The 26,585-nt window shown below is 47.3% G+C and overlaps 10 protein-coding genes across 10 annotated transcripts; 2 read left to right on the top strand and 8 right to left on the bottom strand.

Moving 5' to 3' along the window:
* Positions 1-988: 988 nt before the first annotated feature.
* Positions 989-1,869, bottom strand: F5J12DRAFT_845587 (uncharacterized protein; the record flags this gene model as incomplete). The annotated part of the gene is made up of 4 exons (XM_051746317.1): positions 1,557-1,869; positions 1,423-1,502; positions 1,265-1,368; positions 989-1,213 (listed from the first exon to the last, which is right to left on the bottom strand). Coding segments are annotated over exons 1-4 (688 nt in total), but the record flags the coding sequence as incomplete, so codon positions are not given.
* Positions 1,870-1,976: 107 nt separating this feature from the next.
* F5J12DRAFT_845586 (uncharacterized protein) lies at positions 1,977-2,865 on the bottom strand. Its single transcript, XM_051746316.1, has 2 exons — positions 2,538-2,865; positions 1,977-2,484 (listed from the first exon to the last, which is right to left on the bottom strand). The coding sequence occupies exon 2, from the start codon at positions 2,449-2,451 to the stop codon at positions 2,215-2,217; it is 237 nt and encodes a 78-aa protein (XP_051597962.1). The 5' UTR covers positions 2,452-2,484; positions 2,538-2,865; the 3' UTR covers positions 1,977-2,214.
* A 2,586-nt stretch (positions 2,866-5,451) lies between these two features.
* Positions 5,452-6,323, bottom strand: F5J12DRAFT_257260 (uncharacterized protein). The gene is made up of 3 exons (XM_051738620.1): positions 6,144-6,323; positions 5,806-6,093; positions 5,452-5,757 (listed from the first exon to the last, which is right to left on the bottom strand). The coding sequence occupies exons 1-3, from the start codon at positions 6,195-6,197 to the stop codon at positions 5,650-5,652; spliced, it is 450 nt and encodes a 149-aa protein (XP_051597961.1). The 5' UTR covers positions 6,198-6,323; the 3' UTR covers positions 5,452-5,649.
* A 2,081-nt stretch (positions 6,324-8,404) lies between these two features.
* Positions 8,405-9,465, bottom strand: F5J12DRAFT_784377 (uncharacterized protein; the record flags this gene model as incomplete). Its single annotated transcript, XM_051743011.1, has 4 exons — positions 8,405-8,864; positions 8,900-8,984; positions 9,126-9,164; positions 9,258-9,465. The coding sequence occupies 4 exons, from the start codon at positions 9,463-9,465 to the stop codon at positions 8,405-8,407; spliced, it is 792 nt and encodes a 263-aa protein (XP_051597960.1).
* A 689-nt stretch (positions 9,466-10,154) lies between these two features.
* On the bottom strand, positions 10,155-11,129 carry F5J12DRAFT_257152 (uncharacterized protein). The gene is made up of 4 exons (XM_051738618.1): positions 10,580-11,129; positions 10,446-10,525; positions 10,287-10,391; positions 10,155-10,235 (listed from the first exon to the last, which is right to left on the bottom strand). Exons 1-3 carry the CDS (start codon positions 10,859-10,861, stop codon positions 10,295-10,297), a joined length of 459 nt encoding a protein of 152 aa, XP_051597959.1. The 5' UTR covers positions 10,862-11,129; the 3' UTR covers positions 10,155-10,235; positions 10,287-10,294.
* Positions 11,130-16,016: 4,887 nt separating this feature from the next.
* On the top strand, positions 16,017-16,724 carry F5J12DRAFT_894810 (uncharacterized protein; the record flags this gene model as incomplete). Its single annotated transcript, XM_051747776.1, has 1 exon — positions 16,017-16,724. The coding sequence occupies one exon, from the start codon at positions 16,017-16,019 to the stop codon at positions 16,722-16,724; it is 708 nt and encodes a 235-aa protein (XP_051597958.1).
* A 1,196-nt stretch (positions 16,725-17,920) lies between these two features.
* F5J12DRAFT_894809 (uncharacterized protein) lies at positions 17,921-18,739 on the bottom strand (the record flags this gene model as incomplete). The annotated part of the gene is made up of 4 exons (XM_051747775.1): positions 17,921-17,989; positions 18,051-18,223; positions 18,282-18,397; positions 18,447-18,739. 4 exons carry the CDS (start codon positions 18,737-18,739, stop codon positions 17,921-17,923), a joined length of 651 nt encoding a protein of 216 aa, XP_051597957.1.
* Positions 18,740-19,287: 548 nt separating this feature from the next.
* Positions 19,288-20,730, bottom strand: F5J12DRAFT_894808 (uncharacterized protein; the record flags this gene model as incomplete). Its single annotated transcript, XM_051747774.1, has 8 exons — positions 19,288-19,344; positions 19,389-19,415; positions 19,465-19,567; positions 19,617-19,728; positions 19,784-19,811; positions 19,882-20,015; positions 20,060-20,167; positions 20,217-20,730. The coding sequence occupies 8 exons, from the start codon at positions 20,728-20,730 to the stop codon at positions 19,288-19,290; spliced, it is 1,083 nt and encodes a 360-aa protein (XP_051597956.1).
* A 2,900-nt stretch (positions 20,731-23,630) lies between these two features.
* F5J12DRAFT_784374 (uncharacterized protein) lies at positions 23,631-24,308 on the top strand (the record flags this gene model as incomplete). Its single annotated transcript, XM_051743010.1, has 4 exons — positions 23,631-23,801; positions 23,832-24,093; positions 24,172-24,218; positions 24,264-24,308. The coding sequence occupies 4 exons, from the start codon at positions 23,631-23,633 to the stop codon at positions 24,306-24,308; spliced, it is 525 nt and encodes a 174-aa protein (XP_051597955.1).
* Positions 24,309-25,873: 1,565 nt separating this feature from the next.
* F5J12DRAFT_894806 (uncharacterized protein) lies at positions 25,874-26,551 on the bottom strand (the record flags this gene model as incomplete). Its single annotated transcript, XM_051747773.1, has 3 exons — positions 25,874-25,967; positions 26,012-26,301; positions 26,351-26,551. The coding sequence occupies 3 exons, from the start codon at positions 26,549-26,551 to the stop codon at positions 25,874-25,876; spliced, it is 585 nt and encodes a 194-aa protein (XP_051597954.1).
* Positions 26,552-26,585: the final 34 nt, after the last annotated feature.

Below are 26,585 nucleotides of genomic sequence, written 5' to 3'. Positions count from 1 at the left end.
CTTGGGTTACCACGATCATATCATATCAGTCAAATATAGGTGAGCTTCCTCACATAACATCCATTCTGCGGCCCGCCATCTTCAACCTTTTGCTAATGGATTCTTCCGCAACCTGGCCGAAGATGAGGGGGATCTCCACGACAGAGAAATGGCCATAGAAAGGTATACTCGAAGCCTGGGAGTGGTGCTTCGATATGACACCCGTAAGCTGTTGCACGCGCTCGCCATCTTAAGCCGTCAGTCTGCCTGCGTACCGAGGCTGAATTCGGCGGCTTGCGATTCGTGGAATCGATACAACATCGACTATCTAGGCTTTCCCCTCATTTCGTGCCTCTCCACTTGTCAGGATCGAGACATCCTTTCCTGCGCAAACCAAAATCACTCAAGTCGCGTGGGTTCTCTAAGAATACAAAACGCGCAGCCCGACTTGTAATAATAATCGTAACGGATGTCCCTATGTGGGCGGAGGACAAGGTATGCTTCACTTAGCAGGGGGGAACTGTGAGCTGTCATTGGGGTGTTGAAACGAGCTGCGATAAGTAGGTGGATTACAAGGTTGCATCCGCCAACGTGATACTGATCATGTTGTAACTTGGGTGGCCCATTTTGCTGGGCTCGGACATCAAAGTTCTCTTTCTTCACGATAGATCCACTCGATTCTTTATAGTACACACTAGGTCTCTGGAACATTTTATGACGACACGTAACTTACACATAGTTATCAAGGATAGCAGCGCAAAAACAATCCAATCGCGAGACTTATGCACCAGTCATCCCATCCCCCCGAAGTTCACTTAGGTTCTGTTGCATGACTTTACTAGTCATGTCCTTGAACTTAATTCTTTTCGATGAGTGACCGTGCAAATCTTGTGCCTCTGCGGGGCGCTTTGAACGCGATGCAACAGGCGGAGTGCATTCTATTGGCTGTACTGGCACGACTAGTATGATCGGAATGAGCAAACGTAGCGATGAGATCCGCCACAAATACCTGTCAATGCTGATGGGCGGCGACGAATGTGCAGACGGCGAGTTTCGTCTGGACACGTAATAGCATCGTAGAGTTTGTTGACATCCACTGCACTCAGGTCATGGATTCCTTTGTTCCCGCGTTTATGAACTCCAGTAGGCCAATTGACCAATGCATACCCATTTTTCTCTAGCTCTTGCTCGAGGGTAGACCAAGGCAAGCGTTTGCAAGGTAAACTAAGCTCTCCTAGTTATGTCAGATCGCATGAACAAGAGCGGTCCATGGCCGTTGACTTACCGAGCATATCGAGAAGTTTTTTCTTTATTTCCTCCACTTTGTCTGACTTGGGTAGCCCCAAGGAGCTACTGTTTGCCGATAGACATCTTGGTAAGGTGCTCTCCCTTGCATTCCTAGTTAGTCGCGAGGCACTTCAGAATTGAGTGAGCATGACGGACTCAAGACATGGGCTATTGTCACCACCCAAATGGTGGAAACAGTCGGACGCGTCCAAACCATAGGAGTCAAGGTACTTCCTCTGGTATCGAACTTGTTAGAAGAAAGCGCAATGTGGGACACTCAGTAGACTGACCAGTTTGAGGAGTTCCGCAACCACCCACAACTTCACCTCATCTTTCGAGAGAGATCGATTACGTAGCATGGTCGTGAATTCGTCCATCCCCGCAGGTTCCGGAATGTTGACCTCCAAGGGGCGCTGAATTGATAAAGACATGCCTCCTCCCTGCGTGTCATTACCAGAATCTATCACCTCGAAGCCCACGGATGATGATGTATCAGCCAAGGACTTCATACAGATCGCTCGGCACTTCTGACAAGAAGGGAAACCGATGTCGTTGCTCCGAAGGAACATTGATACAGCAACGAAAACGACAGTACTGAGACGCAGCGGTCGGTCATCGTGGTCAGAGGGGACCCAGTCAGAGTCATCGTCCTTGTTGGACTGGTTACTAAAGAAAAGTTCCTCAGAATAGTCCTGGTCAAGTTCACGACAAAGCTTGACGCTCGTAGAAGACAACTGGGGGAGCACGGGCATATCAAAGCATTTACGGGAGTGGCGAAGAATAAACGAAAAGGTCTTGTGCCATTCCTGGTCATGCCGTTTTGTGTTCTTGCAATAGCTGTCACCACAAGCCACCAACGCAATTATACCTATCACCACCCAAGGGTCATGTGCGCCGTCAAAGATGTTATCAGGAACTCGAAGTTCGGCCAACTCCGACTCCGAGTTATTATCTGGTGAGCAAGTCAGCTCCGCAACACGCTCCCGCAAGAGTTGCGGGTATTTGTTGACACATGGAAGGTATCGCATGTCCAAGCCATGTTCCTTCATCGAAGGTTCCAGTATTCCGTCCGCCATTCGCTTTGCTGTTGGACTTAGACGCCGTGCGAAGAGTTTTGATACATCGAGATAGGAACAGTAGTCGCAGAAGGCATCCAGCAACGAGACATGCAAAATCGCCGTGCATTCAGTAGTTATGTCCTCGTATCGTGACCTGACCCTTGCGACTGGTCATCATACCAAGGCAATGATATGATATGAAACTAGACCTACAAGGACCGACAACGCTCGCAGGATTCGTAATCCACCTCCAAGATGGGAGGTTTTCCCTCCAACCAAATGATCATATTGAACCATTGCTGCATAACACGACACTTCGTTGCGGAGCATATGCACCCATCCTCCTTGGCCTTTGCGATGGCGTTCTCCCAGGCACTTGTTTCAGAAGAAAACCCATCCCAGTACTTGCCAACGATACGATCGAGAGTAGATGCTATGCGTGGAGTCCTGAGCGTGGGGGGAGTACGGCCATGAGAGGCAAACAGCTCTGCCACCTCTTTGGAGCTGGCAATTAACCAGGCAATGGCAGAAACGCGCTGTTTGGTTGTAGCATTGCGAATCCTGTCATTTCTGGCAGTTGCGGGTGGATCTCGCTGCTGATCGACGCGACGACGCAGCGCTGACTCAGCGCTGACCCAATCATCTTCCGTAAGCAGCCGATCATACCACGAATGCCAAGCTGGTCTCTCGGATGCAAGCCACTCTTCATCGTCGTCGACCCAAAGCCACACGTCGTCGTCCACGTCCCCCTCAATCAGTTTGAGCCAAAGCGCTTTTCGTAACCGGCATTCGCAGCACATCCGGCCCACTAAACAGTTAATGGCACGGAAGATAAACACCATCCTCCATTCTTTTAGCGGTTTCCCTTCAGACCGCCGTCGGATGAAGCATTCGTCATCTGCCACGGCACTACCCTGCTGGGACCTGCTGCTAAAAGGTCACCCTCATCGTCGATGAAGACCATGTGTCCGCGTCATACAGCCCACTCACACATTGTTAACATCCTGGGACATTCGGACGACCGTGCTGGTGCTACTGTCAAGTCCTTCCAAACTGCTACCAGAATGCGAATATTGGAAACTTGTATATGCGGCATCCTTGGACATGGAGGGAGTATCGAAGTTGGGCACGACCGATGACGGACCCCACCCACACTGCGCAACGCGCCGGTCACCATCAGAAGAGTTGGTGAGTATGCTCAGGTATGCATTCTCTGAACACGATGGAGGGTAACTGAAGGACATGATAAGCGAAGGGATCGTTTCGTTACGATAGCTGGGTGAGGGGCAATTAGCACGATCGTGCAATAGAATGGCTTTTATGCCGAAGGTAAACACTGGTTGGTGGGCACGCACCATACATGCGGCTGCTCTAAGGGACAGTAGGATCAGTGGGGACCTCGTATCCAGTCTAGTCTTATTGGAATGCCATTCTCAAGGTGGTTTCAGAATCTACACATGAGGCATGCAGGAAACTGTGCCATCTGATCGATCAATGGCGGTATGCAGGCCTGTCACATGCGTTTGAGGTATGTTCATAAACAACGAAACAGGACATCCTGGATACACCGTCCAACCCACTTAATCTCAAGCACGGCGGAATTACCAAGTAGCGCCCTCACCCACCCGAACAACAAGTACGACACAACTCAGGATTGTCACCCCTGCTTTGACAACGAAACATAAGACAGATATTCATACCATCGAAGTAACGACCTCAATCGCGCTTTTGGTCGCTGGAATGAAACTTTCGCCGGTGTTCGCACGGAGGGAGGTCTCGACATCATCAACCATGCCTTGTACTGTCGATGGCTGGCGACCATGCCAGCACGCCACCGGGTACATAAGTCTAATGCGCACCCGCTGATCCTTAATTGACTGGCTACCGACTGTCACCTGGCTAACTGTCCATGTCATTCAGTGGAGGCATTCTCGCTGCGGAGATTTGGTTTCTGTACAATGTTTGAGTGGTATAATTGGTAATACGCATAGACACGATCGAGAATGTATGTTGAGATCGAAAACGATATCGACACATTGCACCAATAGTTAGTGAAACGGAGAAAGTGGAGATGGAAGTCCAGTTGCATTGATGGTCGCAAGAGTGACTTCAGCAACAGGGTAGCAGGACTATAACCGACTAACAGTTAAATCCGGACCCGTTGTCTCACCCTCAAACTGTCAGTTGTGAACCGCGCATAAGTAAAGTTAATAAACATAGGAAATTGTCCTGGCTGTTGCCTTGGGGATTGGAGAACTGTGATCGGCGAGGAAGTATTGACTGCAATCACGTCCAAGGTATGACGAAGATGTCTGCATATAGAAAATTGCTAGAACAGAACGTCGCTGTGGTGTTCGGAATCCCTGGGGCGGTCCTGGCCAAAGACCGCTTGCAGGTGGATGTATGGCAGTACTGTGGTCCACTAGTGTCATCAGCTTCCCAGCGTCATTTCCGGATTCTTAGTGGCAAGTGTTTATCATCCTCGCCGTGCCATTCGCACGTGTGGTCATGACGCAGTCCGCATGCCCGATTACCTTTTTTGCAAGGTCACTGAAGGGTGGAGTTAGGGTTCTGTGGTGACCCATTGCTAGTCTGTTCGTGCATAAGTTATACTGGTTTTTAAAGCTCTACGAACTGGCATGTAATGTGTCATACTCACCACTCAAAATTCTATGTCCCGCCGGCACTTGTGTATCCAACTCAATGCGTTCGAGGTTCAACCTATCCGCGTGCAGAAACTCAGTCGAGTTCCCATGCATCCCATCCCAGAATATCTCTCAGGGCCACAGGGCATTCGATGAGTCAGCGGACAGAACTGGGGGTCTGAAGGCAGCAGGAGGGCAGGGTGTTCTTCGTCCATCCACGTCTACTGGCCTTCAGCTTGATTTGATCCAGTGAGGGCCAACATTGATGGATAGAGTTTATTTCCGGCGTGCGTTGGTACTGCAAGGGTTGTTTTGAGCACATGGACCAGAACGACTGGATCAGTACCTGTGAGCGCTGGGCTTTGCTTACATTCAAATAGTCAAATAGCAAGCAACGTTTCCGCTTTGCCAGGCTGGACACATGGCAAACCTACAAATTTTACTTGCCGAGAACTCGTAATAAAGGTTGGCTCATTGAAGAAACCGCTGAATATGGGTATTGTGCATGTAGGTATACATTAAAACGAAACAAATAGGAAACCCGAAATACAAAGTAGTTCTGTCTATCGAACGCAGCATATAACGGAAGAATGGTGTACCTTGAATTCATATCTTCTCTGCCTGAAACAAGGCGGTGTGAAGCAGATGATGGGGAAAGACGCAATGCTAAGGCGACGACGTTAATCGTGTTCCTCAGCTGCTGGATTGAATCCACTTTGTCCTTCGAACAAACGGAGATGCCGATTGTGACGAACCGATGACTCGACGTCATCAGGGACATGAACGCTCTGGCCGCCATGTCAACAAAGATCAAGGTGCATAGGCTTCACTCGCACCTGCTGATTCTCAGAGTCACTCGTCACTCGTGTAGATGTGTCCTCAGCTCCATTGTGCTCGGGTGCACGCTGTCTCCTATTTGCAATCCACCCTTGTATTTTTTGAGCACCTGCCACTATCAGTGGGAATAACAGCGCTGGGAACATGCTCGCCACTATGAAGCCACAAGCAAGAGCGGGGGAGTCTGCTATCACGATAATCTCCATGTTACGGATGATGACCACGCCCAGGCGAGGAATGGCAGCGAAGATGGCAAAGGTACGGTGTCCCATGGCATTTATACGTTCCTACATGGCTCAACCAACATGAATGCGTAAGCGAGAGAATGGTGCCTTACCTGTAACTCCTCGGGCGTCAGCCCACCGTAAAGCAAGTGCATCCATTCCGCCATGGTGAGAAACACAAGGGCACATAGGACTATGTAGGTATTGTCTGTGCGAATGTTTGGGCTGTATGGATGGTATCAGGGTAAAAGCAATGCATGTAGTGATGCTGGCATACTTGAGGTAGCTTCGATACTGTACACAAATGAGAGAACATCGTAGATACGGGAAGAAGGAATGACATACCGCATCAATATCCCATTCCCAGTACTCGACCAAGTGAGCCAGGATGTGAGCATGGTCATCGATTGCGCGTATATTGGTAAAGGGAGTGAGTTTCAAGATGAATTGGATAGCAGGATCCATGGCGAACTAGTAGTGGGGACCAGATAACGGTTTCCATCGCCCTTTAAATCTCGAGGGGTGTATGACGGCTAGCGATGGAAGAGGCTGACAGAAACCTGAAAAGTGCATGATCACCAGTTGGACATAATTTTCGCCCATGCCAGCGAAGAGGAGGATGTCTGCATATGGGAATTTCCATCAATTCTAATTCCCAGAATGTCTGGGTGGAGTCGGTTCGTCAACACGGACCCTTAGCTGTCCTCGACATCCCATGGCCATGGGAACTGCACGCGGGGAGGAGGATGTAGAGAAAATTACTATAAAAAACAAGCCAACAACATCATTGACAGATGGTATCATTGTAAGTGACACAGCCTGTGCCATCATTTTGGGTCGTCGTAGAATACATCGTGGAAGGGCAGTGGACTGACCGCACTTGTGCTCTATGAAATTAGCAATCTTCTCCATTCCGCGGCCGCATGAAGGGGTTAAATCTACCAAAGTGATCTGCCGATGAGAGGATGATGATGATGGTGATAGTATTGATTTACCATAGGGGGGAAAAATAAGGTCGGACCGACACAGTGAATCTACAGGAGATTATATACGTACCATAGGACTGGAACAACATGTGGCTAATTAAATGTGCTCCTTGCAGTACTGGTGATTGCATATCCATTGACTGGCGGAAGATGACTCGGATGTCCTCATATACAGAAATGGCCATATCAAGGTATACTCGAAACCTGGGAGTATCTGGTGATTCGATACTATGTTGACCAGGGTGGTCGTACACGACTAGAAATTGTGGGCGGACGCATCAACCAATCATGGTGACATACAGTAGTGAATAAGAGAGAGAGGGCCGATCAGCTGGTGTACACGGTGCATGATGATGCGATACACTCATAACATTGGAGCCAAGGGACTTTTGCCTGCATGCAAGGTAATAAACTGGTACACAAAGACGCGCAAAATGGTCGAGCTTCGTCTACTGAGACTTGGTTGCAAGACTTCGTTTACTATAATGTTGTCCACGCCGGGAAACGTACAATCAAAGATTTGAACCAACCACTCGATCCGTCCATGCCACTGCAGCTGAATGGGCTCTGTACCGAAACCTTACTAGTCACGTCCTCGAACCTGACTCTCTTTCATGGTTGACTGTTAGGATCCCCTTCCGGCACGGGGTATTTTGAACCCGACGTGGCAGCTTGAGTGTGGTTTATTGGTTGTACTGGCGTGACTACCATGATCGGAATGAGAAAACATAACGGTGTGACTCACCATAAACAGGCACATCCAATCATATGAGCAATCTAAGAGCAGTCCATGGCCCTTGATTTACTGAACATATCAAGAACCCCGCAGGCAGGGGGATCACCGTCATGGGAATTGGTGATTCCGCTGCATTCTAAAGTCAGCCGAAGGCGACTGGAGGATATGAGGAGAAAAGAGGTTGTCCCGCCACGATAACTGGGTGAGGGGAGACCGATTGTGCAAAGGAAGTGGATGACTTGCGACTATGTACACAGCAAGCGCTTCTAGTTGTTGGGGAGGCTATTCTAATCACTAATCTGGTCTCCGAGTGCACTTCCATGTCCTGTCATGCACATACGCATAAGCATTGCCGAAACGGGGGAGGCAGTCGCTTCGTTAGGTGTTGGGGGACGAGGAAAGAAATGAAATAACGATAGCAAAAAAAAAAAAAGAGGAAAACGTACATGGTCAGATTCAGAAAGAAATGGACTACCCGCAGGTCGTCACTGTTCGCGTCATTCGTCTCGTCCAAAAGCACGATTGACATTGGGCAATCCTCCGACATCAATCCCGACTAAGTCTACCCAAGCTCGGGGAAGAGAGAAAAAAGGTGGCCGAGGGTGCGTAGGAGAGATTGGAACATCAGCGAGAGGTGATGGGTTAGGAACACTTAAAGAAATGGACCTGTCCCTGCGGGTAGCGAGGAAGCGGGGTCTGATTGGGCACGAGGGGGATTTGGAGGGACACGAGTCAAAGGAACCGCTGAAGGGAATAATTGCCTGACACCAATTATCGCACGATGGTTCGACCAAAGACCAACATGTGGGAGGCTCAACCAGAGGTCTAGGCTGTAGTTTCGTAAATTTGGATACGCAGCGCCGTTGGTTAATGGGTTATTGCGTAGATGTGAACGCGTAGCGTGGGCTTCAGGTCCATTACGGTATCCTCTGTCATTAATGTCGACTCTGGCAATACTCTGGCAATTGCTTCCGTCGTTTGCGCAGAGTCTCACCACCAGATTCGCAAGTAGACGATGCGTCGTAGCAGCAGAGATGGCAGGTGGCCTCCTTTCCTCATCGTCTTTGCCTTGCGTGCCAATACACGAAAGTAAGCAGAGCAAAGCGGGATGGCTGAGACAGATTATGAAGGTGTGTATGACACGTACTTGTTTCCATTCTGCGCGTCCACGGCTCTGGTTGTAAGCCTCGATGGGGGGCGACTGATGGGGCCATCGAATTGGGTTGTGGTTACTGAAGGGTGATATAGTGTTAACCAGTACCCGGATAAAGCAAAGCAGAAGTCGTACATATTCGAACTCGATAAAAAGCGTTATGGTATAGTACCAGTCTTTTGTCCTGGGAATGTCGTACCCGTCCATGGCGGACACGCACTCTCGTCCAGTCTACATGCACTGTACGGAAGCGGGGAGACTGATATGTGAACCGTCATTGTCATTTTGATAGTAGATGGGTTCTGGGTACAAGTACGAACTTCAATTCATGTTTCTTGCGCTCCTTCAGAACGGGCGTTCTCGAGGCTGCCCTGCCCTTGTCCCCACTGATGCTCTGCGGTCACTTGCAGCGAAGTGACCGGCCTCTTTGGCCTCGCGAGTGGCTTCTTCGGCGACTGATCTGTCCTATTTGGCGTTGTCTTGCTAAGCGTCCAAGCGCGGTCTGGGATGGCGATCGCTCGGGCTTCCAGCAGACCACTGAGTGAGAACTCTGCGGGCATCGGCGTGTTTGTCTGAAGCGAAATCTGGTTGAGCTATGTCACGCGGGTTGGGCCTGTTGATGTTGGGGGAGACGGAGGTACTCGTGGACTATGCAAACAAGGGGCGCCAGTAGGGAAGAAGAGAGAGAGCTTGCGAAAAAGGGTGGAGGGGGCTTTGCTGAGTGAGACGAGCGGAAACAAGAGGCTGTATGTCGTCTCTCTTACTCGATAGAAGACCCTACGATAAATCACAATCTAAGTCAGCATCAGCACTATAGTACACACGACAAGGCTGGGGCTACATTATGGCTACAGGTGATTACGAAGGATAATGGTGGCGACGATCGCGAATGCTCATGAATCAGATGCTTCATCTCGATTCTGTTGCATGATTTTACTATTCATAGACCTGAACCTAATTCTTTTCGAAGGATGCAAATCACGTTCTTCCATATGGCGCTTTGAGCCTGATGCGACGACCGGGGTGCAGTCTACCGGCTGTACCGATACGACTAAGATGATTGAAATGAGCAAACATAGCGGTGGGATTTCCCATAAATACCTGTCAATGAGGATGGGCGGCGATGAATATGTAGACGTCGAGTTTCATCTGGACACGTAACAGCTTCGTAGAGTTTATTGACTTCCACAGCACTCAGATCATGAATCCCTCTGTTGCCGCACTTGCGGAGAACTCCAGCTGGCCAATTGACCAAGTGCAAACCCGTGCTTCTCTAGGTCTTTCTCGAGAGTATACCAAGGCAACCGCTCGTAGGGTAAACTCAGTTCCCCTTGGTACATCAGATCGTATGGGCGGTCTAAGACTATTACCGTTGACTTACTGAGCATGTCAAGGCAGTTTATCCTTTATCGCCTCGACCTTGTCCGACTTTGATAGCTTCAACGAACCACTGTTTCCGGGTACACGTCTTGGTAAGGTGCTTTCCCTTGCGTTCCTAATTAGTCGTGGGGTACTTCGGGATCGAGTGAGCGTGACATACTCAAGACATGGCCCATTGTCACCACCCAAACGGTGGAAACAGTCGGACGCATCCAAACCACAGGAGTCAAGGTACTTTTTCTGGTACCGAACTTGTTAAGAGAAAGCACCATGCGAGGCACTCAGTAGACTAACCAGTCTGAGGAGTTCCGCAACCACTCGCAACTCCACCTCGTCTTTCGAAAGACTTGGGTTTCGCAGCATGGTCGTGAACGTCTCCATCCCTGCAGGTTCCTGGATGTTGACTTCTAAGGACGCCTGGAGTGACAGAGACACTGCTTCCCTCCCTGTGTCATTACCACCAGATCCTATTACATTGACGCCCGCGGACAACGATTGATCAGCCAAGGACTTCATACAGATAGTTCGGCACTTCCGACAGGGAGAGACACCGATGTCGTTGCTCCGAAGGAACATTGCTACAACAACGGAGGACGACAGTACTGAGATCGCAGCTGCCGGCCATCTTGGTCAGAAGGGACCCAGTCAAGGTCAGCGTCTTCGTTGGACGTTCTAAAAAGACGTTCTTCAGAATAGTCCCGATCAAGTTCATGGACAAAGCCTGACGCTCGTAGAAGACAGCCGAGAGGGCACTGGCATATCAAAGCATGCAAGGAAACCGCGAGCGAAGGACGAAAAGTCGCGGTGCAGTCCCTGGTCATGCAGATCTGTCTCCATGACGTCAGGACCGCCTGCAAGCCACCAACGCAGTTACGCCTAGCACCTCCCAGGGGTCATGTACGCCATCAAAGACGTTATCAAGAACTTGAAGTTCGTCCAGTTCCGACCCCGAGTCATCGTCTGGTGCGCAAGACTGCCGCAAAGACTGCGGGTATTTATTGACACATGGAAGAAATCGCTTGTCCAAACTATGTTCCTTCATCAAAGGTTCCAGTTTTCGTCTATCATTCGCTTGGCTGTTGGACTTAGACGCCACGGGGGGAGATCCAGTCGATGGAAATCGTAACAGTAGGAGGAAAAGGCTTCCAACAACGAGATATGCAAAATCGCCGTGTGTTGGGTAGTTATGTCCTTGTATCGAGACCTAACCCTTGCGAGTGGTCAGTCACACCAAAGCAGAGATGTAATTGAAGGCAGACTTACAAGGACCGACAACGCTCGCAGGAATCGTAACCCACCTCCAAGATGGGAGGTTTTTCCTCCAACCAAACCATCACATCGAACCACCGTTTCATACCAAAACAATCAGCTGGAGAGCATATGCACCCGTCCTCCTTGGCCTTCGCGATGGCATCCTCCCAAGCACCGGTTTGGGAGGGAAACCCATCCCAGTACTTGCCAACGATACGATCGAGAGTAGATGCTATGTGTGGAGAACTGAGCGTGGGGGGAGTAAGGCCACGAGAAGCGAACAGATCTTCCACCTCTTTGGAGCTGGCGATTAACCAGGCAATGGCAGAAACGCGCTGTTCCGGTGTGGCATTGCGAATCCTGTCGTTCCTGGCAGTTGCAGGTGGAAACCCAGTGAAAACTGGCTATGGCTGGGTGTGACATGAGGTGACCATATGTGACCAAACCGGGCAAGTGATACGTGGTCACACAGAGTCAGAGCCTGCTAGCAACATGAGACTGACATAGTATGACCAGGTACTACCTCTGTATGATACCGTATAATCTTTTCGGTGAAAATATACTGACTCATATCTCGCCACATTAAGTCATGCCCTCGTCGACTTTGCTCAATATGAGTGCATGTGACCTGGTGTGACATGATATTAAGGGCCTGTTCGGTAACACAATTAAGTCTGATTGAAGTGAATCTGAACCCTACCTAATCGTGAGAACTTGAATGAAATCTCGTGGTCACAAGTGTGGCATGACTCCAATCATGGGAACAAAATTGAATGAGATTGGATTTCACTGATCATGCTGATCAGATTAGCCCCCAATGTCTCCCTCAACTTCAATTGCACGACAGTGGCAAACTACAAAAGAAAAAGGCAGCATTATGCAGAAGCATCAGTGTGTAACCATCCTAGCTACAAGAGGTGGTGTAGTTGAATCAGAGATAGACGAGTAGTTGCCCTAGCTGCAGGAGCTGCTACTGCTGTCACAACTCTTTATGCAGCTTCACTTGAGAAAACTCCCAAGCACACTTCTGTTCTGACTGGTCAGAAATGGGTAGATGAGATTTGCACTGGCCATCCCCTGCGATTCCAGGAGAATATTGGTATGGCCCAGCCCACATTCTATCATTTGGCATATACCCTATGGACAGTGGGCAAATTGTGACCCACCTGTAACCTTACAGTGGAGGAACATCTTGCAATCTTTCTCTACATTCTAAAGGGCCACTCCAACCATGAAACACAAGAATGGTTCCAGCGCAGTGGTGACACAATATCAAGGTGAGTCCATAGTATGATCTGTACTAGATAAGATCTGAATTGAGTTGTAACCATCAGAGTGTTTCATCAGGTGCTTGAAGCTTGTATCTCACCACCTGTCTATGGATCTTATGTCAAACTCCCAGGCCATAATGCTCCTATCCCACCAGAGATTCATGGCCAGCCAAAGTTCTACCCTTTTTTCAAGGATGCACTTGGTGCCATTGATGGGACTCATATTGCTGCTCTTGTGCCCACCCATATGCAAGCCCCCTATTGAAATTGCAAGGGATTTATCTCACAGAATGTGCTTGCATCCTGCAGTTTTGACATGTGCTTTCAATATATCCTCAGTGGCTGGGAGGGCAGTGCTGCAGACAGTCACATCTATCATGATGCTCATGAGAGGGATTTTCACATTCCCCCTGGCAAGTACTATCTTGCTGATGCAGGTTTCCCCTCTTGTGATGCTCTGCTTGTCCCATATCATGGGGTCTGCTACCATCTCAAGGAATGGGAAAGATCAGCAAATAGGTATGTCATCACATGGTTCTTTATTCATGTACCAGCATTGAATGGGTATCAGACCTCAGAATCCAAAAGAGCTATTTAACCTTTGACATGCATCAGCTCGCAATGTAGTTGAGCACATATTTGGTGTTGCCAAGCATCATTTCCCCTCCCTGAAAACACCTCTTGAATTTTCCATCAAAGTGCAAGCCAAGCTAATTCATGCCATCTGCTTCCTTTTCAACTTTATTCACACTCATGATCCTGATGACCTCAGGGACAGTGATGATGTAGAAGGGTTGGAGGATGTGGGGAGCTCAGAGAATCAGGGATACACCATTGATGACCTTGGAGGAGAAATATCCCCTGCAGAAAAGACTAGGGCTGACAGATGATGAGACAACATTGCAGATGCAATGTGGACAGAGTATCAGAGGTATCTAGCTGAACAGTAGGTACAGTTGATCTAGGTACTCAAGAATCAGAGGAATAGAAACATTCAAGCTGTTTCTGTAAATAAACCAACTGGGCACCCTTCCTCAAGCTGAGATACCCCTCCACAGCAGCCTGACTTGTGCCAAACAAGTCAGCAACATCAGCCATCTCATTATCAGACAGACCTTCCTCCTCTGAAGCAAGGTGAATTGCAGCCATGCATTGCTGTGGGGATGTCACCAGAGAAGTTATGAACAAAGTGCCTCCAGCTGGTGCCTCAGTCATTGATGATGATGGCATTGCAGCCACAGCATCAGCAAGGGACAAAAGTGCATCACTGACAGAGGTAATTGCCTGGGGGCCAGATATATGGCCATGGTGTGAGGTAGTTGCTGTCCTCTTGGCTGGGGTTTTTGGGAGGGGGGAGAGCTGCATTGCAGAGCGCTTGCAAGACATGGGTGTTGGCTTATTCTGGGTCAGACAACATGTTTAATGGGCAAGAGGTATTCACACTTACCTCAATTGTATTATTCTCAGACTCTGTGTCCAAGTCAGTAAGGGTGGCATCACCTACATCCAGGCCATCAAGAGCATCTACAGCTGAGATACAACTGACAGGATGAAAGGATAGACTACCAGTGGCAACTACACCATCAAGGAGCTCTGCAATGGCATCGTACAGAGGGAATGGAGTGGTCTGCCAATGCTTTGCACTCTTATGAACCTATTGATAGTTGTCAGTATAGAAACAGCCAGGTAATGCAGACTCACTTCAATGTAGGCATCCCAGACCTCCTTTGTGGCATGCACCATCTTGGTCTCCTCATTCCACCCAAACCCAGATGCCTTTCAAAGCTCCTTGACAACACCATAGTCCTTCTTGAGCTGGGGAATTCAGTCAGCATGATAGACTCCTCGACAACCAAACTCACCTTGGCCCAATGTGTTTTGCACTGTTCAACAATTTTCGGAGCTCCACCTGACTTGGTTTCACTGCCCTGAAGGGCCTTCTCAACCTCAACCCAGGCCTCATGCTTGAATCCACTATCTGTTGTGAGTATGAGTATGTTGTCCTTGGCTTCGAGGAGCTTGCTGACAAGAACTGACTCATCAGTGCTGGACCATGACATGGCATCTGCCTTTGTTTGTGGTGTGGCTGTGCCACCTGTTGTGCCCAGTTCAGCTGCAGAAACTTGAAACTCCTTCACAGACTTTTTGGCCATAAGGACTTGGGACAGAAGGTGACAGGAAGACAAACAGAACAACTATGCTCTGGTAAAATAAGGGCTACCACACAGCAATCAAAATTTTCCCTCATGTTGTGACATTTGACAGACCACAATAAGGCCTGTTGAACACTCATCAGGCAATATTTCACTTAATCAAATTTTCATGATTTCATTTGAGTTTTTTTGCAGGAAAAATCATTCTTAATTGCATTACCAAATGGGCCCTTAGTGATACATCAGGAAAACAACACTTTACTATTTTTGACTTTTTGTGACTAATGTGACTTTTTGGGAAGGAATCTACTATCATTACCCATGTCCTGCAGGCATGGCTGCACTGTTTTTGCTTATTTTGGTCTTGTTCAAACCACCTAATTCATAGCTTTCAGTAGATACCACATACATTCAAATTGATGGAGGTTCCAAAGAGATATTGTGATTTTTCTCTCAGACAGTGTGCATCACACCAATGGCTCAATATCTCTGAATTTTCAGACATTTTCTAGTCTTCTTGGCTTAGATATATCATCACTTAGTTGTCTCAATAGATTCTGTTCTCTTTTCATTCTTCAAAATGCTGTATATGGTCAAAAAAAAAGTACAGATAGTAGGTTCCTTCCCAAAAAGTCACAAATAGTCACAATAGTCACAAAAAAGTCAAAAAAAGTCACAAAAAGGTCAAAAATAGTAAAGTGTTAATTTCCTGATGTATCAGGCCATATTCACATGGGCACTGTGCCACCTGCTTGAAAATGACATGATATGATATTGTGTGATGACATATTACATTCTACTGGGTGGGGGACTAATACACATGACCCAGTTTGGATGCAGGGGATGCTAGCCTGAGAGTACAATAGGGGAATTCACAGCATGTTTTCATGTGTCATTTTTGATGCCATTTTCATTTTGTTTTCATTGACTGGGTAAGGCCAAAAATGGCAGTTTGCTTTGATATCCCCTGTTTTGGCTTTGTTTTGGCAGTTTTTGAGGTTTGAATATATGTAGATAAAACATGTTAATTATCTTGAACAAGTCATCAGAAACCATATGCCTTGCACCACAGAAAGGCAGAAAGCTGCAGAAGCCCTTCTTGATGTCTATCTGGCTACTCTACTTGCTGAATCTCACTCATACCTTGATCCCCCAACCTCTTCTGACACCAATTCCAGTGGTTCTGAGAGTGCAAGCTCTGAATCATCTGATGAACACCTGCACAGTGCCCCCTCAGCCAGTAGTGCTGTGTTGAATGCCCTTCCAGGGTTGTACTTGCAGCATTACCTGGCCAATTGTCAACCCATCAAAAAGACAAGTGCCAACTTGGAGTTGCTTCTTGGCAATTGGAAATTCAATCATCCTGAGATTTTCAGATCCCATCCTGGTGTCACTCCAGCATGCTTTGACCTTCTAGTCAAGGCTCTTCAAGAGGATCCAGTTTTTCACAACCAGTCAACTTCAGAGCAGATGGCAGTTCAAGACCAGGTTGCCATTGCACTGTATTGCTTTTGGCACTATGGGAATGGTGCAACAACAGTGAAAGTTGCCCTTTGGGATGGCATTGGTTATGGTACAGTATGCCTGGTGACTAATTGTGTTATGACAGCAGTGTGTTCAGAAAGGTTTTGGAGATCTGCACTTGACTGGCCTGATGATGACATGAAGGAGAAAGCCAAGGCCTGGGTGGAGGAGCACTCCTGCCCTGCATGGTGGGATGGTTGGTGCATGGTTGATGGGGCCTTGGTGCCTTTGCATGCCTGACCTGGTCTTTATGGAAATACTTGGTTTGATTGGAAGTCAAATTACTCACTCAATGTTCAGGTATGTCATCTTTTCAACTGATCCTTGACTCCTTCTCTTAATATTTTCAAGATTGTATCAACCCCTGATCTTCAGATCATTGACTATGTTGTTGGCTTACCAGGTAGTCAGCATGATGCAACAGCTTTCTCTGATACTTGCATTGCAAAGGACCACAACATCTTGTTGGATGATGGAGAATTCATATGGGGTGATTCTGCATATCCCCTGCACACCTGGTGCCAAGCACCCTACAAAAAGTAAGCTGCCAGCATTGAGCAATACTGTGGCACATCTTATTTTTCTAGGCCAGAAAAGGATATCCCTGAGAACAAGACTCACAACTATTATGTCTCAAGGATACATATCTGTTCTGAGCATTGTGTTGGGTTCCTTAAAGGTTGCTGGTCATCTCTTCATGGACTCTGAGTCCACTCAACAATGAGGATCATATCAAGTATGCAGTGCTGTGGATCATCTCTTGTATCCATCTGCATGCATTTGCAACAGGGCATGAAATGGGCATTAACACTTCAACTGACTCATTCTATTGTAATGGGATTCAAATTATGGAGAAGGAGAGGAGGCCCTAACAGTATGCTGGATGGTATGGTGAAAGTGAAGAAAATGCAGGGAGCATGGAGGACAAACATGAAGAGTCAAGGGATATTGCACTATTGGAGGGGAAAATTAAAAGGGAAGAATTAAAGAAAAGCCTATTTGAATTTTTGTATAGTCAGTGACAAAGAAGCTATTTAGAAAGTTGGGGATCAATAACAGAAGGGTGCATACTAGTAGAACCCAACCCAGCTTGGAGTTCCTCAAGCCTAATCTGCCTGTCCATCATCATGAGCTCATGTGCTTGCTGATGATCCCCCTCCTCTTGCTGATGCTTGAGATGGAGCTGCTCAATCTCAAGTGTCCATCTCTCATGCAGCCTCCCTCTTGATATGCTCCCATCTGGTCTTCTCCTTTGCACTATTGAGACTCATCTGCAGTCAAGCTGCATGCTCACCTTCCACAATCTCACATGCAAGCTCCTGTGGGGTCTTTTTCCTCTTGACTGAAGAGTGGCCTGTGCAGGGTGATGCAGGACTGAGCTTCACCTTGGGCTCAGGAATGGACAGTGGGGCAGTCACTTCCCCTTCACTAGGTGGTCATTCAATATCAAACCCAGGAGACCCAAGATGGGAGTTGTTCAATGGTGACAAGTCATGGGGAGCACTCTAGAACATTTGATCACATCAAATCAGTTATGGATCACACATGTACATAGTAACACAATACCTCAGTGATGTCTCCACCTTTGTCAAAGACATCAGTGTCATTCTTGAGTCTGTCAAGAACAGAGAGGTCAAGAGATGAAGTACTGTTGGATATGGCTACATGACTAGCTATGGGGCTAGTGCCTGAAAGCTCATGCATCTGTTGATACCATGGAAACTTTGCTTTAATGAGATCTGAAGATGCCACATAATTTTTGTTGAGTACACATCCACAACACTTACCAACACTTACCATAAACATTTGCGATCTCAGACCCAGGTGTAATTTCATGTTCATGGTCTGAAACAATGAGACCATGCCCAGTCTCACCAAGCTGCTTGTGGTAGTCATTGTAAGTTGTGCAGAGGCTAATGAACACTCAGAACATCATCAAACAAACCAAGTTATGTGACTCACCTTGAAATACAATTTTTCACAGCTTCTGTCAGCTTCTTTAGATCTGATGGTCCAAATGGTGTGCCAGGTTTGTCTGTAATGAACAGGGCTTGGGCAATCTGGGCACAGCACTCAATGATAGTGAGCCTGCTGCTAGCAGATGACTTGTCAAAGCCAAAAGCTACCATCCACTTCATATTACTCTCAACAAGAGTGAGCAGCTCATCTGTGAGCTTGGGCTGCTTTTTCCATCTGCCACCAATCAATAGCTTGTCTAACAGGACCTGAATGGACTTATGGTACAAGAATACCATGCTTTTTCCACCTGCCAGTCACTCTGTTCTCTTTTTTGGACTTGTCTTCAACTCCATCAAGAGGTGTGCTTGGGGTTACTGTTCTGCCATGACTAGCAGGCTTCTTCAGCTCTTTTTTCTGGGGTGGAGTCACCAGAGATAACCTCAGCTTAATACTACAGGGCATAGATATGGAAGAAATCTACTAAAAGGATATGATGTGTATGTGGTATAACATGCATGACAGGGAAATGATGACTGACATGCTGAGTCAGCACTGGCATCTGTGAAAATGTCAAAGTGCCATTTTCACATTGTTTTTGAGTGGGCATGTCCAAAATGAAAATTAAAATGGCATGAAAATGGCACATGAAAACATGCTGTGAATTCCCCTAATATGCACATGCAAAGTCCAATAGTAGATGGTGTTGGTGCAATGCCAATGTGACACAATCAAGATAAGTCAAATAATAACCCATGCCAATGATTCCAGCAGATGGCAATAACAATGTGATGCAGTGTGGTTCAATGTGATGTGATGCAATTTCATGTGAAGCAGAAAACAGCACCTAGGTATGCAGAATACCTTGCTTGATGATGGACTTGGTCCAGGTATTATTCACAACCTAATAATGTGTTAGAGTGCTTTTCTGGCATGTTTATCACTTACAAGCTCTTTGGCTTCATTGTTGTAATTCTACAGATTGTCAGTAAAAATAGTTGACATGGAAAGTGAAATCATTTACTTCATGTGTGGCCAGCATTAGAGTCTTATCCCAGTACAGGCAAAAATCCTCCTTCTGTCCATTGGCATTGATTTTCTTCAACCACTGTAGCATACACAAATTCCTGTTGAGTATGTTAACATATATGAAGTATGCCATAGTGCATTCATTACCATCTGTTCTTTGTGCCCAATGGCTGTAGAGTCTTCTTCACCTTGGTTGTTGAGTCACTTGCACCAGTTTTGCAATCATGGGATGCATCAGTGAACACACTGTCGGAAGGGCCTTGTTCATTGAGTCATGGACTCTCCACAATGGGAGGGACAGGCATTATGTTGACCTTCCCTGCAGCCATTGCAAGTAAACTCCTGCAAAGTTGATGCCAAAATCAGTAAATGTGATCCTGAAGAATGCATGAAGTTACATAGGATTATATACAATAAGACTCTCAGCAGTGGTCAGGATATTGGCATTATCAATGCTTGGATTGTTTTCCTTGTTGGCCAAGTCTGCACCCACATCCTGGGGGGTCGATTGTGCTGAAGCAGTCTCGACAGGATATTCAGGTGGTTCTATATGGGTGTAAGTCAGTGCTGCATAGGAATATGATGCAAACCTTGTATTGGCAACTCTACACAAGCTCCTGAACTGAGGGATGTCAATGTGGATGATGAGTCTGGTGCTGCAAGCTTCAGTGATTCTGATGGGTCCCAGGACTGCAAGGCTGCCATGGCTTTGCATATCAGTACAAGGTATCAGATAGGATTACTCACATTTTTGTTTCTTGTTGGACAGTGTTAATGAAGTGTCCACAGGTCCCTTGCACTTCTTACTGCTGGGATTGAGGCCTTCAAGGTCATCATCATCATCAAGAGCCTCTCCTTTGATTGTGTTGTGTGTAGTCCTCTTCAAGTTGCCATTATTGTCAAGATGTTTTGTTCTACAGGCTGAGTATGTCTTTGTACACAGATGCTTGAGTTTCCAGCCACTTTCCATGAGCTTGAACAGAGGGAAGTCTTTCTCCATATGCACCTGTATGAATTGGAGGGCAGTCATGCTCGCCCTACCCCAAGTATCCAGTGCTATTTTGTGCTGTGGAAGTTCAATCCACCCTGCATGTAGAGCTCTTTGAATCTTGGTTAGCATTTCTGAGGTCAGAATGTTGCTGTTTTTGTCTTCAAGGTATGCATATAGACCATGATTGCTCCCCCCAGCCTCTGGGGAGTCCAACCAGTCTTCATAGTCCTTTCTTGTCCAGAATTGCACCTTTGGGTGTGTCTCATGCATTGGGGGCTTCTCACCTGTGGTCATCAGAAGCTGTAGAGGCGAGTTACTCCTGAGTAAACTCAGATCACATGTTCCTGAGTTGACTATGTTTGTGAGTTTGTCAAAGAAGCTCCTGTGTAATGATTAGCAATAGACAGCCTGTAAACTAATATCTTACTTGATTGTGTCATGTTCCATGGTTACCTTGACCAAATGCCATTCCAGCACATTGCAATGATCTTGCAGAAAGGCAATGCATGACTCCTGCTGCATATTTGCACTCTAAAACATGGTAAGCACCTAGTTGTAACTCATTGTACTTACATTAACTTGATTGATTGAAGTCTGGGGCAAATATTGCATAAATGGCTGTTGTTGAGAGGGTAGGACACTGGGACGCATTGAGTGGCATAGACAGGAATGGGCAATGTCAAGCGCTATTCACTGGCAGCATCAGCATTAAGCAGCATAGGCCATGATTGCATGGCCACAACCTGGGTCAGAAGGTTAAACCCTTGTGATTGTGCAGGAGATATGTGGCAAGTACCATGCATGATTTGAGGGTGCTGCCAGTGTGCACTAGCTTAGCTGTACCAGTGGATTTATAAATTGCAAGGCCAGTTGCCTGGCCAGACTCAAATGGGATAGCACACACCAGAGAGACCATATCTGCACCATGTAAAGCAAAAGTGGGCAGGGATGATGATTCTCAGGAATAGTGACAATGAAATAGTAATAGTACATTCTATGGACATGTTAATCTACATCCATCCAATTAGTGGCATCCTCATCATCAGCATTGTCCCCACCAGCATGGTCAGCAACTGCCCCAAAAGAGACATATATAGGGGGCCAGGCTTCTCCTACACCAGGGGTAGATGAGTATGAAAATGGTGGGGGGGGGGGCAACAGGAAAGTAGAAGGGGCTAAAAGCATATCACCCAGGAGGCTCTGGAGGATGCTGGTATCAATTGCAACCTCCTGGACCATCATAGTGGGCACAAGGTCAAGTATCCTTGCACTATCAGTGGGAACAACTGCTTGATGACTTGTAATCGCAAAGCCAATGGGGGAGGGGCAGGAGGATCCAGGTGCATCAGGTGAGGAGTGTGGCAATGGGTACAGGCACTGGCATAAGGCCTCAACAAGATCACAAAGTGTCTGCAACTCAGTCTGGGTATCTGCAAGGGCCCACTGGGTATTGGCAAGCTTGCAGTGGGTATCTAGGAGATCTTGTGCCATCTCCATATGCTGCTGCTGCAATGCTGTGATCTCCTCTTCCATATGCTCCATGGGGGTGGCATTGGGGGTCACTGGGTGGGATGGGGTAGTGAGACAGCTTTGGGATGTTGCCACCCCCTGGGATGCTGGGCTTGATGTCTGCCAACCTGACTGCCACCAGGATGGAGTGACAATGACCACTGCATTGAAAACTATGTTAGGCTCAAATAAGAATAGTGGAATGAAAGAAATGGAGAACTTACTTTGCCTGTGGGAGCTTGGAGCAGCCAAGGTGGTTGTCTTGCCAGTGGCAGGTGTCATACTTCTAGTGGCTGCCTGCCACTTCTGGGTCTGCCATGCAGGAGTGGTGGGTTCTGAGGATATTGTGGCTGATGGCCCTGGTGAAGGGCTTTGAGGATGGCATCAGCTGGGGGGATGGGTGGCTGTGGCAGTTTGGGGACAGTCCACTGCTCCATCAGGTGCCTCAGTTACAGCACAACTGCAGGGTCACCTTGACTGTGACCATGCAGCCTTCACTCCAGTGAAGATACTGCACCTGTACTTCTGGCAGCTACACTGCCAACACACAGAACCTGGCTTGACTGTGCATGGCAGATTTTTCTCCATGCACCTATCACATCAGTCTTCTTTGGCAACAGGCATATAGCCAGTGGCAGGGGTTGCAAGAGCTGCAACCAAGTGGCCATGACTGGCAGATGCTCCAGCAGTTGCCATCGAAACATCAGCATCACTTGCTGCCATTGACCTTGTATGCTTCTGTGGCCTTCAACTTCTGGGCCAAGTGCCAGTAGGAGCAGTGCAACTGGTTGATCAGCTGTGGGGTTCTTCCAAAGTGTCAGCAGCATTGTCACTTATCTGAAGTGGGTCTAATGGAACTGCATGCCCTTTACCCTTACCAACAGGCCTTCCAATCTGGTACCACAGATGGTCTGCAACATTGGCATCCATTGCATCTCTGATCTTGTCAACATTCAGCCACTCCTTCAATGCCATAAGCACCACTGGATCTCTCATAATCATTTTGGCAGCAATGATGTGGGTGGGGATGGTGAATTTTGAGGGCAGTTCCTCAACCAAAGGGTGCACATGGGTCTGGAATGTTGTAAATATCAGAGGATAAATAGATGGGCATGCCATGAACCAACTGTTCCCAAATGATGTGCATAGCTCTTTTCCAGTATTGCTTGTTCCTGTGGTCATGGAGTGTCAAAAGCTCCACCATGACTATGTCTGCAGTATTAGTGACTATTTCACATGGGAGAGTGACAGAGGGAGTGGTGGTGGCAGTTTGGGATGCTTCAGTGTGTTGGGACATTTTTGTGGAAGTGGGGTACTGGTGCAAGAGCAGTGCAGTCAAGTGATAGTTGACAATTGTGTCAGCAGTGCAGCTGCATTTTATATTTTCATGAACCATTGTGCTGGCATCAACACTGGCTGGTAGACAAACAAGCCCAAATAGCCAAATCCGACATTGCGACACAGTTGAACAATATTTCAATCAACTTATCAACATTCTACAGATCACTGAATATCATGGAGCAAAAGTCAGTAAGGTGGAGGCCAGGCAGTCGGGACACTCAATGTAAGTAGTCATTATAACATACAACTGTCAATAACCTTCACCAGTCATCTCCCTGCATAATAAACCTCAGGTATTGCCAGGCACTGACAATACAGATATGGTTGTAGATGAACCAGAATTTCTACCATTCAGAGTGGCCATGAATGCTGCAGCTTGGGGCCATCAGCTAGGATCACCATCATCCTCCATGCCACTGAATGCCAGCCCTTCCCAGCCATCACTCAGCATGCTTGCACCATCTTGGGACTCCCCACCACTTTCACTGGAGGTGCAGCCATCTGCTGCTGATCAACAATAGGAGGCATGGCAAGCAAGTCATTCCATGCCATCCTTGGCCACCATTGTGCCTAGCTGGGATTTGCCAACATCTTCCCTGGCAGTCTCACCCCCACCTAGATTGTTGCCAGCATCTGCACAAATTCCACAAACTGTGCCATTTCCCCTGGATCATGCATATATGGATGAGTGGTTAGATGGTGCAGCAGCCTCTGAGCCACAGCCCATCCCAGCTACATCATGGCAACCATCTCCATGGCCTACAGCCACCAATGCCACTGCCGGTGAGTGCCATGTCATCTCTTGTTGCCACCAGTATTAAGTGTATTAGCTTGCTTTTTGGCACTGCAATGTTTTGCCAGTGACTTGGGTATACAAGGAATTCATGAAGAAGGGCCAATTACAACATGTAAGTTGTTTTATGATATCCCTCACATATATATCAATCATCCAGCAGTGGAAAAAGCATGGCAGCTTGCAGTTCTTCTCACAGGACTGACTGATGAACACCCACCCCATCTTAACACCACCACCAATGGGCCAATCGTTGCAGCCTACAACCACTACAGCAATATATTGGTGGAATCAAGCATCTGGTTTTGCCTGTTGCTTGCAAGGAGAGTGCAGCTGGCAAGGACTCAGTAATATATACAAGATTTGATGACCAGTGATTGGGATGGCAAGGATGAATTGGAACTGGATGAGGATTTATTGTAATTGTAGCTGTTGGTTGTCAAAATGTAGTATCACATTCCATGGCCATGTAAAATACAAATGCTAACATCACCTACATTTCTTGGAGGGACTAGGAGTAGGAACATCATCATTGGGCCACTTTGGTGCCTTCTGCACCCATTTTGATTGCTGCATACCCCTCACATTGTCTATGCCAGTCTGGTGCATGGGTACTAGGATTGAGATAAATTGAATTAACAATTCAGTGACTGGCACAAGTACTGACTTATTGATGGAATGGGCAACTTGCACTTTGAATCTTCCTGTTTATGGCCTCTCTTGATAGTTGTTGGCACTGCCAAAGGATCTGCTGGGCAGAGAGAATCAGGCAAATCAATGTGGTGGCCTTCTGGCATAGGTTGCACAGGGCTTGTATTGCCACCCACAACCTGCTGCCAGGCATTTGGTGGTTGCTTGCCAATGGCTGAAACATGTCAGCCATTAATGTTAACAATATTCAGCTGTTATGGTCCTGCTGGCTTACCAATTGGCTGGCAGGTGTCACCCTCAGCCACTTGGCATCTGGCAATCTGCTGCTGGGAATCTGGCAATGGTACTGCCTCTGTGGCATCTTCATCCACCATTCTTGTGCCTGTACCATCATTTCTGTTTGACAGCAATGTTGGTGGTATTTGACAGAGATTGGATTCATTGTCAGAATCAGACCCTACAACTTTGTCCCCCATTAGATAATATTGCCACACATTTAAGTTCCAGATGCATTCCTTCATACCTGTTTTCCATCGCTGCTTCCTCCTACCCCACATCATTCTATCCATCATCCTTTCACCTGCTGAGTGGTCTGGGCTCCCATCCAAATCCTGCTTTGCACCCATCCTCGCTCCACTGCTGTCAGCCTCTGCCACTGGCATTCAGAGGGACCCTCCAGCATCTCTCCACTTCTTGAAGCTGAATATATTGTTGGGATGCTGCTCTTTTTGCTCTTGCCACCATTCCAAGATTACTGTCAACTTGTCCTGGGTAAGTTGACTTGGCTCTTTGAAGGGAACCTCAGGTGGCAGAAACTGTGGTGCAATATAAAGTGCAGTGTTGGTTGTTATTGTGCTCCATGGAACAGTCACCTGTGAATTCCTGCAGGCCTTCCCTGTAACACATGTCAATGAACAGTATTTCTCCTATTGTTATACATATGATAGTGAAATGTCACAAACATCTGCATGATATCCTTAAACTTTGGTGCCCACATGTCCAATATGTTCAGGATGTATGGTGTGCCATTTTTGCTGACTGGCAGGATGGTTTTAGGTTTCCCATTGCTCTTTCTCTGCCTTGACCATGGAGCAGCATCTTTGCTCCATTGGCATCTTCCTATGCTGCCATCACTACTACCCTGGCACCACACCACTTCCACATTTCCTTAGCAAATTCCTTGACATATTTATGGCCTTTCTTCTCTGCAGTTCTGTTTCTTGTGAGTGATGGGCAGCATTGCCAAATGGTACATACTCTGACTGAACATCCCAAGGTGGCTGCTGCTCATTCCATTCTTTGGCCAATGCCTCAGTCTCTTGTATCTCCTCAGCAGTAAGGGACTTCATGATGGTGCTGATGGCCTTCTGATAAGACTTGATCATTTCTGTGGATCCTTGCTTGATCCCTGCTTCTTCCAACACTTTTTTGATTGATTTCTTTTGATGGTGCATGACCACCTTCCTCAGTGTCCAACTGCCACCATATTTGATCAGAGCCTGTCGACTATGGCTCCAGCCATGGTTGTACAACCAAGTCTGAATTGCCTGGAAATGGTAAGGACATGCCAGGTAATCAATGGCAGGTGTGGCACACCTTCTTCTGAACCCATTCATCCATTTTCAGTGTCACATTCACATCAAGGTTCTTTATCTTGTTTTGGTTGGCATTTTTCCATGACTCTAGCTTGGCCTCAAGAATCTCAATTTTGGCTGGCTGAAGACTGGACCCCTTTTGTGGCAGGGAGGGTTTGGTGTTGTTGGAGAAAGAGTCACTTTCATAGTCACTGGATGCCATTGAGGATGGAGGTGCTTGTGTGCAAATTTTCAGG

The sequence above is a fragment of the Pisolithus orientalis genome (assembly GCF_024613125.1).
Source record: "Pisolithus orientalis strain OTSU chromosome Unknown F5J12scaffold_25, whole genome shotgun sequence".
Lineage (NCBI taxonomy): Eukaryota > Fungi > Basidiomycota > Agaricomycetes > Boletales > Pisolithaceae > Pisolithus > Pisolithus orientalis.
This window is presented reverse-complemented; position numbering and strand designations above follow the sequence as displayed.

Coding starts and splice junctions, on each gene's coding strand:
- F5J12DRAFT_845586 (XM_051746316.1), bottom strand. CDS start 2,451: ATGCACGGCGATTTTGCATGTCTCGTTGCTGGATGCCTTCTGCGACTA.
- F5J12DRAFT_257260 (XM_051738620.1), bottom strand. CDS start 6,197: ATGGCGGAATGGATGCACTTGCTTTACGGTGGGCTGACGCCCGAGGAG. Junction 6,094..6,143: donor TGACGCCCGAGGAGTTACAG/GTAAGGCACCAT, acceptor TGAGCCATGTAG/GAACGTATAAATGCCATGGG. Junction 5,758..5,805: donor GTGACTCTGAGAATCAGCAG/GTGCGAGTGAAG, acceptor CATGGCGGCCAG/AGCGTTCATGTCCCTGATGA.
- F5J12DRAFT_257152 (XM_051738618.1), bottom strand. CDS start 10,861: ATGTTCCTTCGGAGCAACGACATCGGTGTCTCTCCCTGTCGGAAGTGC. Junction 10,526..10,579: donor TTGCGGAACTCCTCAGACTG/GTTAGTCTACTG, acceptor GTTCGGTACCAG/AAAAAGTACCTTGACTCCTG. Junction 10,392..10,445: donor GACAATGGGCCATGTCTTGA/GTATGTCACGCT, acceptor TAGGAACGCAAG/GGAAAGCACCTTACCAAGAC.